The 18,983-nt window shown below is 43.1% G+C and overlaps 1 protein-coding gene across 6 annotated transcripts in view; it reads left to right on the plus strand.

The window, feature by feature from the left end:
• The first annotated feature begins 370 nt into the window (after positions 1–370).
• The window catches only part of DOCK9 (dedicator of cytokinesis 9), a 279,300-nt gene continuing 260,687 nt past the window's right edge, over positions 371–18,983 (plus strand). For 4 of the 6 annotated variants that reach the window (XM_072782523.1, XM_072782529.1, XM_072782544.1 and 1 more), the window contains exon 1: positions 371–528. In XM_072782523.1, the coding sequence (XP_072638624.1) occupies positions 400–528 (129 nt within the window). In that variant the 5' untranslated portion in view covers positions 371–399. The remainder of the gene's footprint in view (positions 529–18,983) is intronic. The other 2 variants (XM_072782549.1, XM_072782558.1) reach the window with 1 other exon arrangement.

Genomic DNA, 18,983 nt, shown 5'->3' on the forward strand with positions numbered 1-18,983 from the left:
CCGCCGCGTGCCTCCGCCGACCTGCCCGTCCGCCCGCCCGCCGCGCCGCCCCGCCTCCGCCCGCCCCGCCCCGCCCCGCGCCGCGCCGGACACCCCGCCCCGAGGAGGCGGCCCGGCGAGCGGCCGGCGCGGGAGCCCGCTGGCATGGGGGTGCCGCCGCTGCCACACTCACGGTCGCCCCTAGCGAGCCCGGGCGCTGCTCCGAGCGCGGGGGGCCGCGGACGCCTCGGGGGGCGCCTCGGGGGGCGCCTCGGGGCGTGAGCCGGCGCGGAGGGCGCGGCCGCGGGGCGGGCGGCGGCGCGGGGAGCTGCGGGCGGGCCAGGCCGGGCGCCCGGGGCGCACCTGGCGGCGGCGCGGCCGGGCCGGACGGCGGGAGCGGGCGCGGCGGGGACGGCGAGGATGTCGCAGCCGCCGCTGCTCCCTACCGCGGCGGAGACTCGGAAGTTCACCCGGGCGCTGAGCAAGCCGGGCACGGCGGCCGAGCTGCGGCAGAGCGTGTCGGAGGTGGTGCGCGGCTCCGTGCTGCTGGTGAGTGCGGGACCCGCGGGAAGGGCGGGCGCGGCGGGCGGCCGGACCCCTCCTTCCACGCTCCTCCAGACCGGTCGGGCCCAGGCCGAGCTGCACGACCTGCTGGGTCTGCAGGACTAAGAGGTGGTGATGGGGACAGGAGAGAAGGGAAAACCCTGTAGGGCGGCAACTTCCATCTCCCCACCTCGAGTCTGGGGGGTCGTCTCCCCACCGTTGCACCCCTTCCCTCCTGGGAAATCTCTAGGGAGGCAGATGGCCATCTCCCTCCCTGGATGGGGGAACCCCCCACGCCCCCGCCAAGTTTACCTTCCTCTGCCACACGGGGCTTTACGCTCCGTTGCCCCCCATTCCTCCTGCAGCCCCCTCCCTGCTCTTCCGGTATTCCGGAGGGTCTTGGCACCTGTGACCTGGAGGGCTGCAGGGGGGTGGGCGAGTGGGGGCTTCCTTTTCCAGTCGGTGACTCAAGGTAAGGGTTGGCCCTGCGTACCCTTTGGGTGGGCTGAACTCCAGAAAGGAAGCGGTTCCGCCCACCCCCTCCCCGCCGTCCGCCCCGAAACCGGCTTCCTGAGGTTTGGCCTCCGCTTACCAAGGGTTAGGGGGCGTGATAGAATCCCTTGGTAATTTCAGCATTTGTGCAAATTACTACGAAGTTTGGGGATTTGCATGCAGCAAGTGAAGAAGACAGTCCCAATGTTCATCTGGTCATAGCAGAACATCTTTAAAGAATTGGCCCCGGGGTGCAGGGAGATGAAGTCTTAAATCGACTTTTCCTTAGCCAGAGCTGGTCCTGCTATATTTGGAAACGTAGTACACCCAGATCACTTGGATGGTGAGGGAGAGGAGCGACTTTGGATGGCAGCATGTTTTCCCGGGCAGCTGGAAACTTTTAGCTGCTCCTTGCATTGTTGTTGGCGTTTGTTTTCTGGAAAGGGGCTTGTTTGTGGGCGGGTGATTCGTGCTGGTTGTTGGAACCGCTCATCTTCCTGGGCCGTGGAAGTGATTCTCTGTGCTTTGTGACGCTGTGTGTGGGGTACTGTCCCGTTGAGTGTGGGACCCTTGAGACAGGAGCTGGGCCGTCTTTCTGGTGGCAGATAGATGCCCTTCCTGGGCAGACACAGGATGACATGAATGATATTTGTGGAGTTCGGAGTTGAAGCTTTGCCGATATCCATATACAGCTTGCTTAGTTTGATTTTTCTCTCACTTGACAGCTCTTCAAACTCACCCCAGATTCCTCAAACTCCAGTCAGTCCGCCAATAATATACAGGGATTTTATTTTTCTTTTCTACTGAACTTCACCAGTTGATGGTAAGGGTAGAGCAGGGTTGGGAAAAGACCAGAACTTGGCTTCTCCTCCATAACCCAAGCTGACTTCTCTTCCCTTAGTCTAAGGAGGACTTTCTGCATCTTTTTGACTTTTGCCGTTGTGTGCATGTTAAGGATAAAGCCTGCAAAATCTGTGGCTTTTGTTCTCATGTGAAATTTAGTTCTTTTAACTGAGGGCTACTGTCCTCATTAGAGACTTGAGGCAAAAGAAGAGTAAGTAAAACATGACTGTACCATGATTTCCAAAGTTCTGGCAGACCTGAACTGCAGAGGAGGTACTGGTTTCATAACCATTAAGTCGAACACAGAAGTTCCAAAATAGGCACGACACTGCAACAGACGTTGATGTGCAGCATTCCTTGAGTACCTGCCCTTCCTATTGGAGGGTGGGCCTGCTGATAGTGACCTCCAAGTGTCCATTTCCAGGTATGACACACTTCCGTGTTACCTCATGACACTTTAACAGTACATCTGTTTTCTTTAGACACCTTCCATCATGAACAGTCAGACGCCTGGCTGGTGTCTCACCTCTTAGTGTTGTCTTTCAGTGGTCACTTGTCTCATGAAACAAAAAACATTTACAGGAAAGCAGGTGTAGTCACTAGGGTGCTTGAGGGACTCCCTGGGTGAATGGGAAGTGCGTTGCAATGGTTCTGCATTGCGGAAGGAGGAATTTGAGATAGCTTACAGATACTAAAAATTACCCATAAACCTCACTCCCTTCATCTCCTGCCGGGTACTCTACTACCACTTGCTTCTTCTTGCTGCTCCCCAGTGTCCGTCAGGAAGCCATAGCAGGTGCACCTGCCACCTAAGTTCTGGTTTGGCTTTATTGTAGGAGAATATAATAAGAAGGGCTCCTTGATCCTTGCAGGAGGCTGAACAGCAACCAAGCCAGGGTTTGGAATCCTATGGCCTATCCATCCATGCTTCGATGGAAGTATTTCTCTGTTCTGTCTTTGACGACTTAAGTCAGTGCTAATACAATGCCTACAGCATAGTAAATGCTCAATGAATATTCTTAACTAGCTGACCAATAAAGCAATTTCGCAGATGGACTAAAATTAAATATGAATAGGGTATGGGTTTAACGGCTCTTCCCATTCTTCTAGCATTGGTGAGTGGCTGGTAGTGAGATCAGAAACAGCAAAATTAAATAGTTCAGTGGGTAATAAAGGCTGCTACTTAACAAACTTAAAAGTGAGATGTGCTCATAAATTTTTCATCGATAACTTCATTTTTCATAGGCTCAGGTTTTCAGGCCTTTAATGATGATTTTGGGTTAATTTGAAGAGCTTGAAAACAGACATACAAAAAAGTGTAGAGAATAGTATAATGAGCTCATATAATCCATCACAGATTCAATAACTATCAAGATTTTACCTAACTTTAACTGTCCCTTTGTGTGTGTGTGTGTGTGTGTGTGAGAGAGAGAGAGAGATTGTGAATTCCAAGCCTCTTGTCCTTTCACCCGTATATCTAGTATGTACGATTAAAAATGGGGATATTTTGTACAGAAGTATAATGCTATTACAATAAAATTAACAAAGGACACCTGGGTGGCTCAGCGGTTGAGGTCTGTCTTTGGCTCAGGGTGTGATCCTGGAGTCTCAGGATCAAGTCCCACATCAGTCTCCCTACTTGGAGCCTCCTTCTCCCTCTGCCTGTGTCTCTGCCTCTCTCTGTGTCTCTCATGAATAAATAGTAAAATCTTAAAAAAAAAAAAAAAAAAAGTCATGCTGGGCTGTTGCTTAACTTCTCTGAACTTCAAAGTTCTAAAACACATACATATATATTTTAAAGATTTATTTATTTATTTTAGAGAGAGTGCAAGCAGGGGGAGGGGCAGAAGGAGAGAGAGAGAGAGAGAGAGAGAAGCAGACTCCCTGCTGAGTGTGGAGGAGCCTAACATAAGCCTTCATCTCAGGACCCTGAGATCATGACTTGAGCTAAAATCCAAATTCCTATGCTTAACCAACTAAGCCACCCTGGCACTTCAGGGCTCTATTATATTAAATGAGGGTCTGTTCCTAGAGTCCCTTTCCTTATCAGTGTGCTTGAATTTTAAGACTTTCATGAGTAGTAAAGGTGCTGTAGGAAAGGGAATTTATGATTTGGGGTAATGAAAGAAGAATCCTCACAATTCCAGAATTAGCTTTCCATGATTTAGAATAGTCAGGAGGGCAGTGCATTCAAAATATCTATGCAAGCTCAGAAGAAAGACTTCTCTGAGCAGGGTTGAGTTGTGATTGCTTTTGGAGCTCCCAAAGCATTTTACCTTGGGTCTTTCAGATTTATTAAAACAGCATCGTAATGGCCTAGATTTAACAGAGTATGCCATACAAGGCCTAAAAATATCCTTTCTCTGAAAGATTTGTGTAAATATTGTGACACAGGCCATTGCATGGGTTTACCAGCTATACACACTTGAGTTTTGGTTCTTAAGTCACGTGGCTTCCAGTTTCCTTACTGATCTTATCTCAGGAGGTTCAGCTTCAAATGCTCCTTCCATACTCCTTGGAGATCCAGCATTATGAAATGAAATGAAACCAAGTCAGGTCACTAAATTTTCCCATTGTGTTACTGGAGGAGAATGGGCAGAAGGTGTGGGATGATTCTGTCTTGGAGTATGTGCTTGGAGCCTTCCTCACCCTCTCAGGTCAGCCAATTCAAGGTTCCAGTATTATCTGGGGTAATGTGAGACAAGTGGTGGTGTTCTTTGAAATCCTCAGGTAAGATAAAACCTCATTTTGGCGGTAATTTTCAATCAGATATGTTGGTAAATCTACAGCCAAACTGGCTTGAGCATCACCTCACTGTCTTTCTTCACCCTCTTGTGGAGGGAGTCCCAACAAACAGAAACCTCCCAAAACAGAGGAAGTAGGGTGGAGGCCCATCTCCCAGTAGATAATCAACAACAGGTTCTATTTCTCTGGTTTCTAGTCCATTTGAATATTACGAGATGGGAGGACATTAGTAATGCCTTGAATGTGAAAAGGGAGGGAAGGAATTGTGAAATCTTTATCCACGTTGACTGAGTGCCTTCTCTGTGCTGAGACTCTTTGTTGGGTGCTGGGATGTGCTGCTGTGTTCTAGCAAGCCCTCATCTTAAGGGTTTAGGATCTAAACAGGTGGACAGGTCAGTAGTTTACAAAAAGGTGGATCACAATACAAAGGAGCACTTTTAAAGGGTCAAATGGGTGGGTCAGCGAATAGAGGAAGTTGAAATGACAGAACTGGTGTAGGTGGGAAAGTGTTATGAAAAACTGAAAGGGACCTGGAAGATGCAGAGATAAGGGGGACTTTTTTTCCAGAAAAGAATGAGAGATTGAAATAATGCTTAGAATGCCCAGGTAGGCCAAGAAAGAGCAGAGCAGCTTGGGCAAAGATGGGTAAGTTTTAGGAGGAAGGAAGAGAAGTTTTGAGAGGTACATTGACTAATTTTGGGAATAGTTTCAAAGACTGGCTGAGAGTTCATCACGAAATAAATTCTTTTTCTCTTTCTTTCTTTCTTTCTTTCTTTCTTTCTTTCTTTCTTTCTTTCTTTCTTTCTTTCTTTTTTTTTAGAGTAGGAGAGAGAGAGAGAAAGAGGGAAGGGACAGAGGGAACAGGCCCCATGTCTAATGTGGAGTCTCTGGCTCAAGGCTTGATCTCACAACCCAGAAATCAGACCTGAGCCAATATCAAGAGTCAGACGCTTCACTGACTGAGCCACCCAGGTGCCCCTTCCTTGTCTCTCTCTCTCTCTCTCTTTTTTTTTTAAAGATTTATTTATTTATTCATAGAGAGAGACACACACACAGGCAGAGGGAGAAGCAGGCAGAGGGAGAAGCAGGCCCCATGCAGGGAGCCCGACGTGGGACTCGATCCTGGGTCTCCAGGATCACACCTTGGGCTGCAGGCGGCGCTAAACCGCTGTGCCACCGGGGCTGCCCCTTCCTTGTCTCTTTGAAACATAGTTTAGGAAAGAGGTTCGTAACAGCCTGTGAATATATGCTTCTTAGAGACATCTTCTCTTAAGTGTAGTCTTGGGGGTAAATAATGTGATGATTCTGTGTCATGCAGGCCCAGCGATAGGGGGAAAGGTATGTGGCAAGAGAAGAAAACCCTGAATAAGCCTCCGTTGTGTAAACATTTAGGGTATCATAGGAGGAGTATCAAATGTGGTGGGTGCACACCATTCAGTAAATCCTGCTGCAAAAAAACAATGTTGGAGCCCACCCTTTACACTAAAATAAATTATAACTAAATATAAGAGTTACATGTGAAATGAAAGGAGCATGGGTGAATAATCATGTAAGGGTAGAGAGGGATTTTTAAAGTATTAAAGGAAAAACCAGTTTGGTTTAGGGTTGGGGAGTGAGCTGTGGCTTTGCCACTAGTGAGCTGAGGCCTTGGGGTAGTTTACTTCACTGAAGCCTCAGTTTGCTCCTCTGAGAATTGGGATTATTAGATATTATTATCTTTGAGAGTTTTTAAAATAAAGATTAAATAAGGCAATATATTTAAGTCACTTGATAGTTTTTAACAAATGCAAGGTCTTGCTTATGTTAATAAAGGAAAAGATTGGTTATCTTGACTAAATATATCTGGATCCAGGATTTATTGAGTACCTACTGTGTCCTAGGACATGTGTTAGGGCTTCATGCATGGGAGGGTAGGTCACCACAAGGTGACGGAGCTGTAAGTGAAGGATCTGGGTCTTGAACTTGGGCACTGTGGCTTGAGACCACGTGTTCCTAACCATTCCGCCTATTGCCTTCCCATATAAACACTCAATCCTCTGTTTTATGAGTAACAAGTAGTACCACAAATAAAAGTCAATAAACTTAGAAGCACTAAGCACTCTATTTATATATGTCCATATCTCAGGCACAGCATTACTTTTTTTTTTTTTTTAAAGATTATTTATTTATTCATGAGCGACACAGAGAGGCAGAGACACACAAGAAGAGGGAGAAACAGGCTCCCTGTGGGAAACCCGATGCGGGACTCCATCCCAGGACCCCAGGATCAAGACCTGAGCCAAAGGCAGACGCTCAACTACTGAGCCACCCAGGTGTCCAACAGTATTAAGTTTTTAAAAATATATTGAGAGTTCTTACAAATCAATTACAAAAAGAAAAACACTCCAGTAGAAAAATGGCAAAGGACATTAATAGGCAATTTTTCAAAGAAAGGAGTGTGATTATTAGTCAATGAAGAGCAGACAAAAATAAAAAATGTTCAACCTTGCTAATGACTAGAGAAACATTAATTAAAACAAGTTGTTATTTTTCCTTGATCAATTTGCAAATTAACAAAGATAGAAAAGGTATTTGCAAGGATGGGTGAATCGGTGACTCCTAATTGCAGGACTACCCCAGTTCACAACTCCGGGGACTCCGTTTGCTTGGCATTGAATGAGAAATGTGTCTCCTGGAATTTTTTTTTTTAAAGATCCATTTCTATTCATTTATGATAGACATAGAGAGAGACAGGCAGAGACACAGGCAGAGGGAGAAGCAGGCTCATGCAGGGAGCCCGATGCGGGACTCGATCCTGGGACTCCAGGATCACGCCCTAGGCCAAAGGCAGGCGCGAAACCCCTGAGCCACCCAGGGATCTCCTGTCTCCTGGATTTTATATAGCATGATGAGTGGTACAGTCTTTTTGTAGTTGGGCTACATATCAAACACTTGAACATGCTCCCAATCTTTCATCCGGTGCTTTTAATTGTGGGAGTTTCTCCTGAGGATTCACCTGAAATGTGTATTCAGTTCAGTGTCTGAAGTCACGATGCTGACTGTTCAGGGCAGAAAATGTAAAATACTGACCAACAGCAAACGATCTAAAGGTCCTGACAGTAGTCTAAATAAATTGTGGAATGTGGAGTATTTATGATGCCATTATGTTTTGTTTTAGAAGAGTAATGATGAGAAAATTCTTCCCTTGCATCACTGGAAGGCGGAGGGCTTGTGGTTTTGCTCATGAGCTTGGGCCTGGCTGTTTGGGTTCTGGTACCTCTTTGCTAGTGACCGCGGTGTTACCTTGGATTGTGCCCCTGCAGCCTGGCTTCTGTCCTTGGTGTGGGGTAGCCTCTCAGTCCTTTCCCCTTCCACATACTGGTCTGCAGCATTTCATGCTGTTCAGCCATCCTGCTTGCTCTTCCCTGTTTCTCCTCCATGTTCTAGTCTTCACTCTGTCCCCTTGCTACCCTCACCACCCAGAGGTGTTCCTGGAGGAAGTGCCACGCCTTTACTGTGATTTCTGAGTCTATACCTCAGTTTCCGCAACTGAGGCCTGCTTGTCCACTAACCTGCGTCACATGTGCACTTGGCTGTCCTACTGGTCGCTTACGTTCAGCATCTGTGATACACAGATTGCCACTTTTCATACCAAACCAGCTATCCTTTTAGTGTTCTTTTCTTTAGCAATAGGCGTCATGGTCATGGTCACCGACTTTGAAATCTCTCATTCCTCCTTGTCTCTTCTGGTCTTCTATTTTTGCCTTTCTCATCTGTCCTCACTGCATCCATTGTATTCTGTGTCTGCTTCAGTCCTTGTGAGCTAATGACTCCCAAAACCTCAGTGGCTCAGAAAGGTTTATGTCTTCCCAGTGCTGCCTGTCTGTTGAGGATGGCTGGGGTCATGTTATCCATACCCTAGGACCTGGGTAGATGGGACAGCCATCATCTTGACGGTGGTATGTCCTGTGGGGTGGGGAGCGGAGGAGGAGAGTGTGGGGACTCCCTTGTAGGCTCTTACACTTTCACCCAGTCAGTTTTGCTTCCTTCCATTGACTCAAGGCCACACTTAGCTCCAAGGGTAGAGAAGTACAGGCTTATCCATATACCTGGAGGGAGAGCTAAAATCTTTGGTGAGCTGTGAGCTGCACTCAAGACTACAGACCTGTCATCCTCTTCGCTCTGTCTCCTGCCCTTATCTTGGTCCCTGCCACTGGCCCTCCTGTCTGGTCTCTTTGCTGCCTTTCTTACCCTATCCTTAAGGCTTTAACTCTGAATCCTTAACACACATTGCTTCCTGCTGTCCTTGGAATGGGAGCTTCTTCCCTTCTTCCCACTGTAAGGTGCTTTGCTTATCAGGCACCACTCTGCTGTTGCTCACCGGCCTGGCTTTAACGTTCTCCGGATGTCAGGCTCTCTTGTACCCTAGGACCTTAGCAGAAGCTCTTAGCTCTGTCTGGGATAATCATCACCTCTTGCCTCCTTCCTCATCTACCAGGCCACTCCCCTAGGTCTTTAGAACTGTACTTACATGCCCTTGCCTCACAGATGCCTATCCACCCAAACTGAAACAGGCCCTGCCTGTTCTTTTCTTCTGTCCTGCTTAGCACGATTTATATCTTTGTGTGTACATTTGTTTAGTGTCTGTTTTCCTCACCGGACTGTTTGTTCACCTCTGTTCCTCTAGTGCCTGGCTTATAGTAGGATTCGATGACTATTTTGTGGGTGAATGAATGACTCCTGAAGACTTCTTCCTTACTGTTTCAGTTTTTTCATCCCTTTTTGATTCCCCATTGCTCTTAATTTCCCTTCCCTTGTACCCATTTCTGTTTATTTCATTCTAGCCCACCTCCCTCTGGGTTAGTTTTCCTAACTCTCAATTTCATTATGTCATTAATTTCTCATTGCCACCTGATAATTTGGTGAGATTTTCTCAGGAAAGAATATATCATTTTGGGGCTGGCCCTGTGTTTTAGTTTAGAAAAAGCTGGTCAGGTTGTCAGTAAATCTGTGTGATCTTTGCACTGTTTTTGAAAGCAGCGGTGCATTTTGGTACAAGTAAGATTCATTTCCTTTTTTAGGACCGTTTGTTTTGACCAACTCTTTAGAGCTTCAGCGTGTAAAATAACACACTGATCTAATATCTTGTGTTAGGGATTTAGTAACCAACTCATGTGAAAACAAAATGAAATCAAATAAAAATACAAACAATAAAAACTACTGGAAGTGCCTTCCATTCAGTTGAATCATGAGTTTTGCAAACCATCAAGAAGTATGTGGACAATGAAGTTGTTTCTTTTAATTTTTTTTTAATTTTTATTTATTTATGATAGGCACACAGTGAGAGAGAGAGAGAGGCAGAGACACAGGCAGAGGGAGAAGCAGGCTCCATGCACCGGGAGCCTGACGTGGGATTTGATCCTGGGTCAAAGGCAGGCGCTAAACCGCTGCGCCACCCAGGGATCCCTCTGTCACTTTTTCTCTAGGACTCAGCTGAGTCCTTATCAGTGAATAAGTAGCAAGGAGACTTATTATCAGATCAGAACTCTGTAAAGCCAAATGGTGTGTTTGAATCTCTCTGCCCCCTTTGTTTGAATTTGGCAGGGATAAATACAATTAAGATAGTGCCTGGGTGTGTCTGCTTAGGGAGGCTGGCTAGGTCACTGCTTCTGTTGGAGACAAGCTCATTTATTTATTATAGATAGCATTTATTGAATGTTAACTAGATTCTCTGAGAGTAAATCTAGAAGCAGGTATCTATGAACTGCTTAGGGTCTCCACTGATCTCTTTATTCTCAAGTTTATTTTGAAACTTATGTTCTTAGTTTGAGATTCACATACTCTATTTTGTCTTTTTTGTTTTGTTTTGTTTTTTTTTTTTTAAGATGTATTTATTCTAGAGAGAAAATAGAGGTAGGGGCAGGGGGAGAGAATCTCAAGCAGTCTCCCTGCTAAGCATGGAGCTCTATGTGGGACTGTATCTCAGGATCCTGAGATCATGACCTGAGCTGAAACCAAGAGTCAGATGCTTCACTGACTGCACCACCCAGCCGCCCCTTCATACATTTTGTCTTAACAGAGATAACATGTTCTGTTGTGTGGATATAGTAGTGTTCTAGGGAAAGATGTTTACTGTGCTAAGAAAGAGATTATAAACAGTATATACAGAATGATTTACTTTAAAAGAAGTATAAGCAGTATTTTGTTCATGAAAAAGTTTTAAGACCTTATAGATGCTTTAATAAATCATTCTCTTTTGTTTCAGGAATATGTTAAGTTTCAGATCTTTAGTTCCTGAATTCTACAATATAGAAAAGATGGTGCTATAACCAAGTTTCTGTTGATAGGGGGATTATTCTTTTTAGGGATGGTAGTGGGATATAGTGGATAAGAACTTGGGTTCTGGATGAAGTTTTCACCCTGAGAATGTACGTTATGATAGCACTTATCTTTTAGATCTCTGTGATGATTAAGTGAGCACATGCATATAAAGCACTTAGAATAGGGCTTGGCACATAGAAATACCAGTAAGTACAAGCTTTTGTTATTTTTGAGAGCAACCTAAAAGACTATTGTATAACCCTTAAAAGTGCCACTTAAGGAGAATTTATAACATGAAAGAACTAGTGTCAGGTGAAAAGCAAAAATATGGAAATGTGTGTGATCAGAACTATGAAGAAATAGCCTGTGTGTAAGAAAAATCTTGGAAGGAAATACATGAAAAGGTAGACTTATGGTTTGTTCTTTATATATTCTATTTCCCAATTGTTCTGCTTTCATAAGTGAATAGTAATAATCTGTCAAGAAAAAGAAAACAGTAAATATAGGAGGAAAATTTTGGTGCTGCATGGAAGACATTCAAATTAGGACATTTTGAGGGGTGCCTGGTGGCTCAGTGGTTGAACTGCCTTCAGTTCAGGTTTTGATCCAGCCCCACATCAGGCTCCCCACAGGGAGCCTGCTTCTCCCTCTGCCTATGTATATCTCTGCCTCTCTTTCTGTGTCTCTCATGAATAAATAAATAAAATCCTAAAAAACAAAAAAACAAAACAAAAACCAAATTAGGACACTTTGAAAATTACTCGTGTTGTATCTTTTTTTAAGATTTTATTTATTCATGAGAGAGAGAGAGAGAGAGGGAGGCAGAGACACAGGCAGAGGGAGAAGCAGGCTCCATGCAGGGAGCCCGATGTGGCCCTTGATCCCAAGACTCTAGGATCATGCCCTGAGCTGGAGGCAGACGCTTAACCACTGAGCCACCCAGGCATTGTATCTTAATGCTTCTACAAGTGTTCATCTTGTTATAAAGTGTACTCCTGAAGTGAGATATACATGTGCCTCTTGGTAGCAAAAATATTGTTGATTCTTGTAAGGTCCCTGCATTAAATGCTTCTAGAAGAAGGAGGCCCATGTGAAATGGTGAAACTTTGCATTTGCATTTGACAGTTTTATAAAATTTTTTCAAAAAACTGTCTTGGGTGAGCCACTGGAAAATCCAGTTAGGGATAGGTTTTTTTTTTATTTTTGTTTTTTGATAAGGAAACTGAAGACCAGGGAAATCAAATGACTCATTCAAGATCATCTGGTGAATATGTTGCAGTTTTTCCTGCTAAGATGGAAGGGATTGTTTAAATGATAAAATTTTAATATTTGAGTTTCTTGGAAACTTTTTAAAAAAATTAAAAAAATTTTTTTTTAAGTAATCTCAATGCACAAGAGGGACTTGAACTCACAACTCTGAGATCAAGAGTTGCATATTCCACTGACTGAGCCAGCCAGGCACCCTGAGTTTCTTGGAAACTTTGAAATTGTTAATGCGAATCATTAAACACCTTTCTGGAAAGTACCATAAATTCTCTCGGTTGATAGAAATTCATGACATGGAAATGAAATCATATTGTTTAAGAGGTGAAAGTTCTCCTTAGAGGTCATCTGGTCCCAGCTTCCTCTTTTATAGATGAAGAAGATTAAGATCTACCATGGTTAAGTGATTTGTCTGTGGTCATACAGCTAGTTAGTATTACAGGCAAGAACAAAATTGAGTTTACTGACTCCTGGTCCAATGTATTTTCCACTGACCACAGGAAATAATTGAGTTTGTTCTGTTTACACTTACATTTCATTGAGTATCTTCACAGACCATAGTAATCCGATAATATCAGAATATGATACGTGCATTTGTACTATGGATCTCCTGCTTGTATATTTCATTCCTCCCAGGCAGTTGGTAGGTGAAGTTGACATTCATTTTTCTACAAGCCAAGAAAGGAGTTCTACATTTCTGCTTAAAGAGTTAGTAGGAAAGAGAGAAGGAATTAAAAAGCAAGAATTATAAGATTAATCTAAAAAGGATCTCAATAGAAACTTATTGAAGAATGAAGAATTAGTTTAGTAGTCAAATAATGTTATTTAAGGGATAGGAAAATCAAAATCATGTTTACTTTGGTTAAAATAATTATGTGGCTTGAGAAAAAACTTTCCTAGGCCTATTAACCTAAAATTCTTTGCTGTAGAATAAACTCTGTTAATCTAGGTCATTTTACCTTTCAGGCTGCTTTGCTGTGACTAAAATAAATATTAAGCTATAAATGGCAGTTTGGTTCAAATTGTATTCTTAAGGAAGAAGGTGCATTTCTAAAATCGTTTAGTGAATTTATTTAATCTGTCATTCTAATATATTGCTGTTTTCTTAGGTAGAAAGCAGAATTCCTGTGGTGATAACAGAGGTGATATAATATTTATAAACTATTATACCAGATAGAATTTGCAGGCTATTTAATCTCTTAGGTTAACTTTTTTTCTTCCCAGGCTTTTATTTTATTTTTATTTTAAAGATTTTATTTGTCTATCCATGACAGAGAGAGAGAGAGAGAGAGAGGCAGAGACAAGGCTGCCCACTTCCCAGGCTTTTAATATGTTCATTTAGCCATTTAAATTTTCTTCATTCTTTTAAGAAAAATCCCTGAGAGAATGTTTTTTCTAGAAGATCAGTTATAACTGCTGTTATATGATTTTATTTAATTTTTTTGAAACTGAAGAATGTGTGTGCTTTACTGTCTTCTTTGGAGGTAATTTTTGTGAAAAACCAATTCATGTATCAAAATTTTTAAAATAACATAATATGGGGGATTCCCAGGTGGCTCAGCAGTTTAGCACCTGCCTTGGGCCCAGGGCATGATCCTGGAGTCCTGGGATTGGGTCCTGCATCGGGCTCCCTGCATGGAACCTGCTTCTCTCTCTGCCTCTCCCTCTTTCTCTCTTTCTCTCTTTCTGTGTCTCTCTCTCTCTCTCTCTCTCTCTCTCTCATAAATACATAAAATCTAAAAAAAAAAAAAAAAAAAAAGAACATAATATGTAGAAACACTTAAAACTGTGAGGAAGGCAAAGATTGGTGATACAGTGTTAGTTTCTTCTGGAGGAGTTAATATATAAGGCAGACTTTGGTAAACATATTGGTGTTGAGATTTCCATAATTTGTAAGAGGTAGTGTGAGAGAAGAGGGAAGCCCAGTAGTAGATGAGGGTTTCTTAAACTGAGGAAGAGTCATATTTTATAAATCACATATCATGGTCTGGAGTTTCAAGGCTAGAGAGGGAGAATAAGGATTATCAACCTTGGATACCTCACAGGTTGAGTAGTGAGGATAGGCTCCTTTGGTAGACATTATGGGGAGCTCCAGTTGAGGAAGGGAATTTCAGAATAGCTTCTAGAATTTGAGAAAATCACAAATGTCTTTTTCCATGGCTTCAGTTGTTAGAAATTGTCAAAAAGGAGCCCAGCTTCTGTCGTTACAGTATGGAGTCTTGATGTCTTGGATAGCTTCCACTCTGGGAAATAAGCTCCCAACCAGCCCTACTCCTTAACTTCCCAGCATATTTCAGTGAGCATTATACTTCTTGTTGGGAGAACTGGGTTCTTTGCCTATGACACTTCCTCCTTTGTGTCCTGGCTGAGGGCCTGTGTTGTGTCACCTGTACGGTAGGGGAGGAACTAACTGGCCCAGAATGGATTTAAGCTGTTTTTTCTGACCAAATCCTCAGGTTTGGAGCCTCGCCTGGTGCAGCCCTGGAGCTCATTTCCAACAGTGACCTTTGAGAAGGGAGGGGCAGGAGCCCAATCTTTTCTGTGCCAGGCTTCCCTATGATCTTCCACATTATCAGGCTGAGGCATCTTGCCCTAGAGCTTTCTGAGGATTCACTGCCCTCTTGTTTATCTTTTACTCGGGATCTTAGCAGATCTTGAGCCATTTTTGAGTTTTTAATGACATTAGCAGACAAAAATGTAGTGTTATTACACATTTTTAAAGCTCTTGTACTTCACTGTTCAGTAGATCCCCAGTTATTATCGGTTGTTCATTTATTCAACAAACACTAAAGGATAAACTTTTGATTAAGACACAGACCTTGTCTTCAAGGAGGGTGTAATCTAGAGGGAAAGAGGAGCATAGATGAGACCTAGGTATCTTTTGGGTTGGTGTTCCCCTTTGAGAGGCCAGTTCCCCTGGCTCTTTGGCATCCCGAAAAGGAAGAAGGAAGATTGTGATCAGTGCAGATCAAGTTAGTGGGAAGGTGCTGAGACTGCAGTCAGCTTTGTGGGAAATAACATACGTGGACCTCCACATCTATTGCTCTGCTTTCATGAGACCCAGGAAACTTGAAGCTTGTTGCACATGTTCATGGCTGGTGTGGTGATAGAATGTTTCATGAAGCTGTTGGGTAGGGATGGAGGAAACTCACCTCAGTGACAAGGGTGCAGTGGGAAGTGTGGCCAGGGCTCAAAGGAACAGTCCAGAGAGGTAGGAAGGAAGGCTTTTTGTTTTGATGGTAATGTAGCTGTTAACATTCTGAGGAGTCCTAAAATTAAGATTTTTAGCTATGTACATGTGGTTTACTTTGAAGCTAGTTAGGGAAAACAGGGCATCTAAGGGATTTGTTTCTTTTGGCATCTAGATTGTGTCTCCTAGGTGCAAAGACCCCAAATGTACAGGGACTTGGGTCTTGATTATGTCCTTGCCTGACCCCACAAGTAACGTGAAATTTAATAACAATATCATATTAGCCTTTTAAACTCACACTAATAATATAGTAATAGATTATCATAGTTCATTTTTAGCTATATAGTTGAGGCTGCAGGAACTGTAAAACCCCTTCTTTCTTCAGAATTGAAAAATGAAACTGATCTTTGTGGAGCTCCATATTAAAAATAATCCGAACTGATTATGAGAAGTGTGCATGAAAAGAACATTCAGTTTTTTTATGCAAAATCATCAAGGACTTTAGGCTCCATGGAACACAGATTTGCATGGCGCTGTTTGTTAACTGGGTTTTTACTGATTGTTAAAGGTACTGAATATTTAACAGGGGTTTTTTGGAAGCAAGGTGACATCCTGCTGATTGCAGTTAGGCTAATGATAGCATAACTGGGATGGCAGTGGTCACTGTTTGAAGTGCAAAGAAATATCTATTCATAAAATACTAAAATTTGTTCTTATACTACAAGAAACTTACAAGGTGCATGTGCTTGGTTTAGGCTTGAGTTTTTTTTTTATTAATTTATTTTTTATTTTTTATTTATGATAGTCACACAGAGAGAGAGAGAGGCAGAGACACAGGCAGAGGAAGAAGCAGGCTCCATGCACCGGGAGCCCGACGTGGGATTCGATCCCGGGTCTCCAGGATCGCGCCCTGGGCCAAAGGCAGGCGCCAAACCACTGTGCCACCCAGGGATCCCCTTGAGTTTTGTTTTTGTTTTATATTCAGTTTTTTGCTTCTTGCCATTAAGGACATGTGTGGATCATGTTAATAATTATCTGGGAGGGACTCCTGGGTGGCTCAGTGGTTGAGCATCTGCCTTTGGCTCAGGTTGTAATCCATGGGTCCTGGGATCGAGTCCTGCATTGGGCTCCCTGCATGGAGCCTGCTTCTCCCTCTGCCTATGTCTCTGCCTCTCTCTCTCTCTCTCTGTCTCTGTCTCTTATGAATAAGTAAATAAAATCTTAAAAAAAATATCCTGTGAAAAGAAATGAGCAAATATTTGAGAGATAAATATGCATGTACATGTATATTATAGATGCTTCCACATATATGTTTCCACATATATCTTAATAGATTTTTAATTTTACACATGCACCAAATTAGTTGAATACATTTGTTGAGTTCCTACATGTGCCAAGCACTGTGCTATGTGCACTGGGGAACCAGGATGAGTAAGACAGATCTTATCCTATGGTGTTGACAGCCTAATAGGGGAGAGAGTATTGCAAAATAAGCTTTATGCACATTTAAATAGGAGATTGTATCATTGGAGAGTTATAAGTAAAGCCTTAAAGAGTATTCAGAAGTTGGGATGCCTGGGTGGCTCAGAGGTTGAATGTCTGCCTTCGGCTCAGGGCGTGATCCTGGAGTTCCGGAGTCCCTGCATGGAGCCTGCTTCTCCCTCTGCCAATGTCTCCTCTCTCTCTCTCTCTCTCTCTGTCTCTCTGTCTCTCTTGAATAAATAAATAAAATCTTAAAAAAAAAAAAAAAAAAAAAAAGGAGTCCTCAGGAGTTAGAGTACCTCCAGTCCAGGGAATCAGAAAAAGCTAAATGAAGGAGATGGCATTTTGAGCTGAAAGTAGACTTGAATTATTGTAGTTAGAGGGCCTGCATGAGTGAAAGTCCCTCATGGGGTGGAAATCATGGGGTGTACCTGGGGAGCAGTAAGTAGTTAAAACTGGTAAAATGTACAGAATTAGGGGTGCACAGATCTGGGTGATGTGGGAAGGTTCGGGGAGGATAGACAACGGCCGGATTGTGGAGTGTGGACTTTATTTTTTGTTTTGGGTTTCAGAGCTGGAAGATGCCCAGATTAGAATTTTGCTGCAGGAATATGGCGACTGTGTGATTGGAGCCCTGTGACTGGGACATGGATGGGTGCAGAGAACTGGAAGTTTAGCTGTCACTTAGGAGACTTGTCATAATTTAGACAAGTAATAAGGAGGGCATAAAATAAAGACATGATGTGTAAGAAGTATTTTGGGATAAAGTGAATGGGTATTTGAACCTGAATAGATGTGGTTCTTTATTTACTCAATAAATATTTACCAATAATCTTTTGCCCCACACCATGGTGAGTTTAGTGTTCCCTGGCTAGGTGAGATTGAGGTATTAACTATAGCTTTAGGTTTCAGCCCTTGGGAGACCAGGAAGGTGGTGATGCAGAAATCTGAGAACACACCCCCTGTTTTGCAGGCCTTGAGGGGAGTGTAAATTTATCTGGTCTCCTGCTTTCAGATAAACCATTGCAGACAGATGAGAATCTCATCTCCCATTATAAACTACCACCAGAGAAAAGGATTAGCAGCAGTGAGCTGTTAGTGGCCTTCATTTTTTAGAGAGTGTTTAGGGTAGAGCGGACAGCTTTAAAAACCATCTATCCAGCTAGTCCTCTTTAAAATACTCAGTCATGATCAGTGCGTGCTTAGCTGTGAGACCTGGGCCAGCTGTCTTCTCTGCCACTATTTGCATGGCTGACATTCTGACTTCATATCAGTTTTCTGGAATGACCTTTCCTCTCTCTCCTTTTTAGGGAAAAATTAAAGAAGCCTTTACAAATGATAGGGTCATAAGCAATTATTTTGAATCAAGATAGGTAGTTAATTTTATTACAGTTTTGTGCACATTTCTATAGTTGTTTTAGGTCAGAGAAAATAAATATGACCGCTTTGTACAACAGGGCCCCAGTTCAATATTGGATATGAGCTTCTTTAACATTTCCAAATACAGACTAAGTCACTGCATGGATTGATAAATTATAGATGATTAAGAGTTCTCAGTTTTCCTCTTCTTGGATTTCTTTCCTTCCTGTGACCCTATATCTCTCCTCTTAGAAATTCCATCTTCCTTTGATATCTAAATACTGTTATTGTTACCCAGTTATTAATCAGTCTGATGACTGGCAATAACTATTTTTTTTCACGTCTCTCTCTTCTACTGTTTTCCCATTCAGCTTCCCACTGTAGCTACCCCCTAGGAGAATGAGTAGCTGATATTTTCTTCCATCCACTTTCCAGAGGGTTTATCTGCCACTTCTATTTCAGTGACTCATTTCTATGTCTTTATTTCCAGCCTTGACCAAGAGATTTGGGAGGGTCAGGAGGAAGCCTGTTGGCAAAGGAATATGATAAAAGAAAAAGGAGGAGGATAAATGAGTATTTGCCCCAAATGGAAGATCTGCAGGTCTCAGTGGGAGGCTTCAGAATAGAGAAGAACAAGAGGAAGGAAAGATGGGAAGGTGTTGAACCTCCATTTCTTACTGTAAGGCACTGTGACTCAATGTGAAATCCACGGACAGAGGTTTGTCTATGAACTGTTTATAACTCACCTATAAGGAGATATACACAGAAAATGAGAATAAGGTTTTTA

This window comes from Canis lupus, chromosome 17 (genome assembly GCF_048164855.1).
Source record: "Canis lupus baileyi chromosome 17, mCanLup2.hap1, whole genome shotgun sequence".
Lineage (NCBI taxonomy): Eukaryota > Metazoa > Chordata > Mammalia > Carnivora > Canidae > Canis > Canis lupus.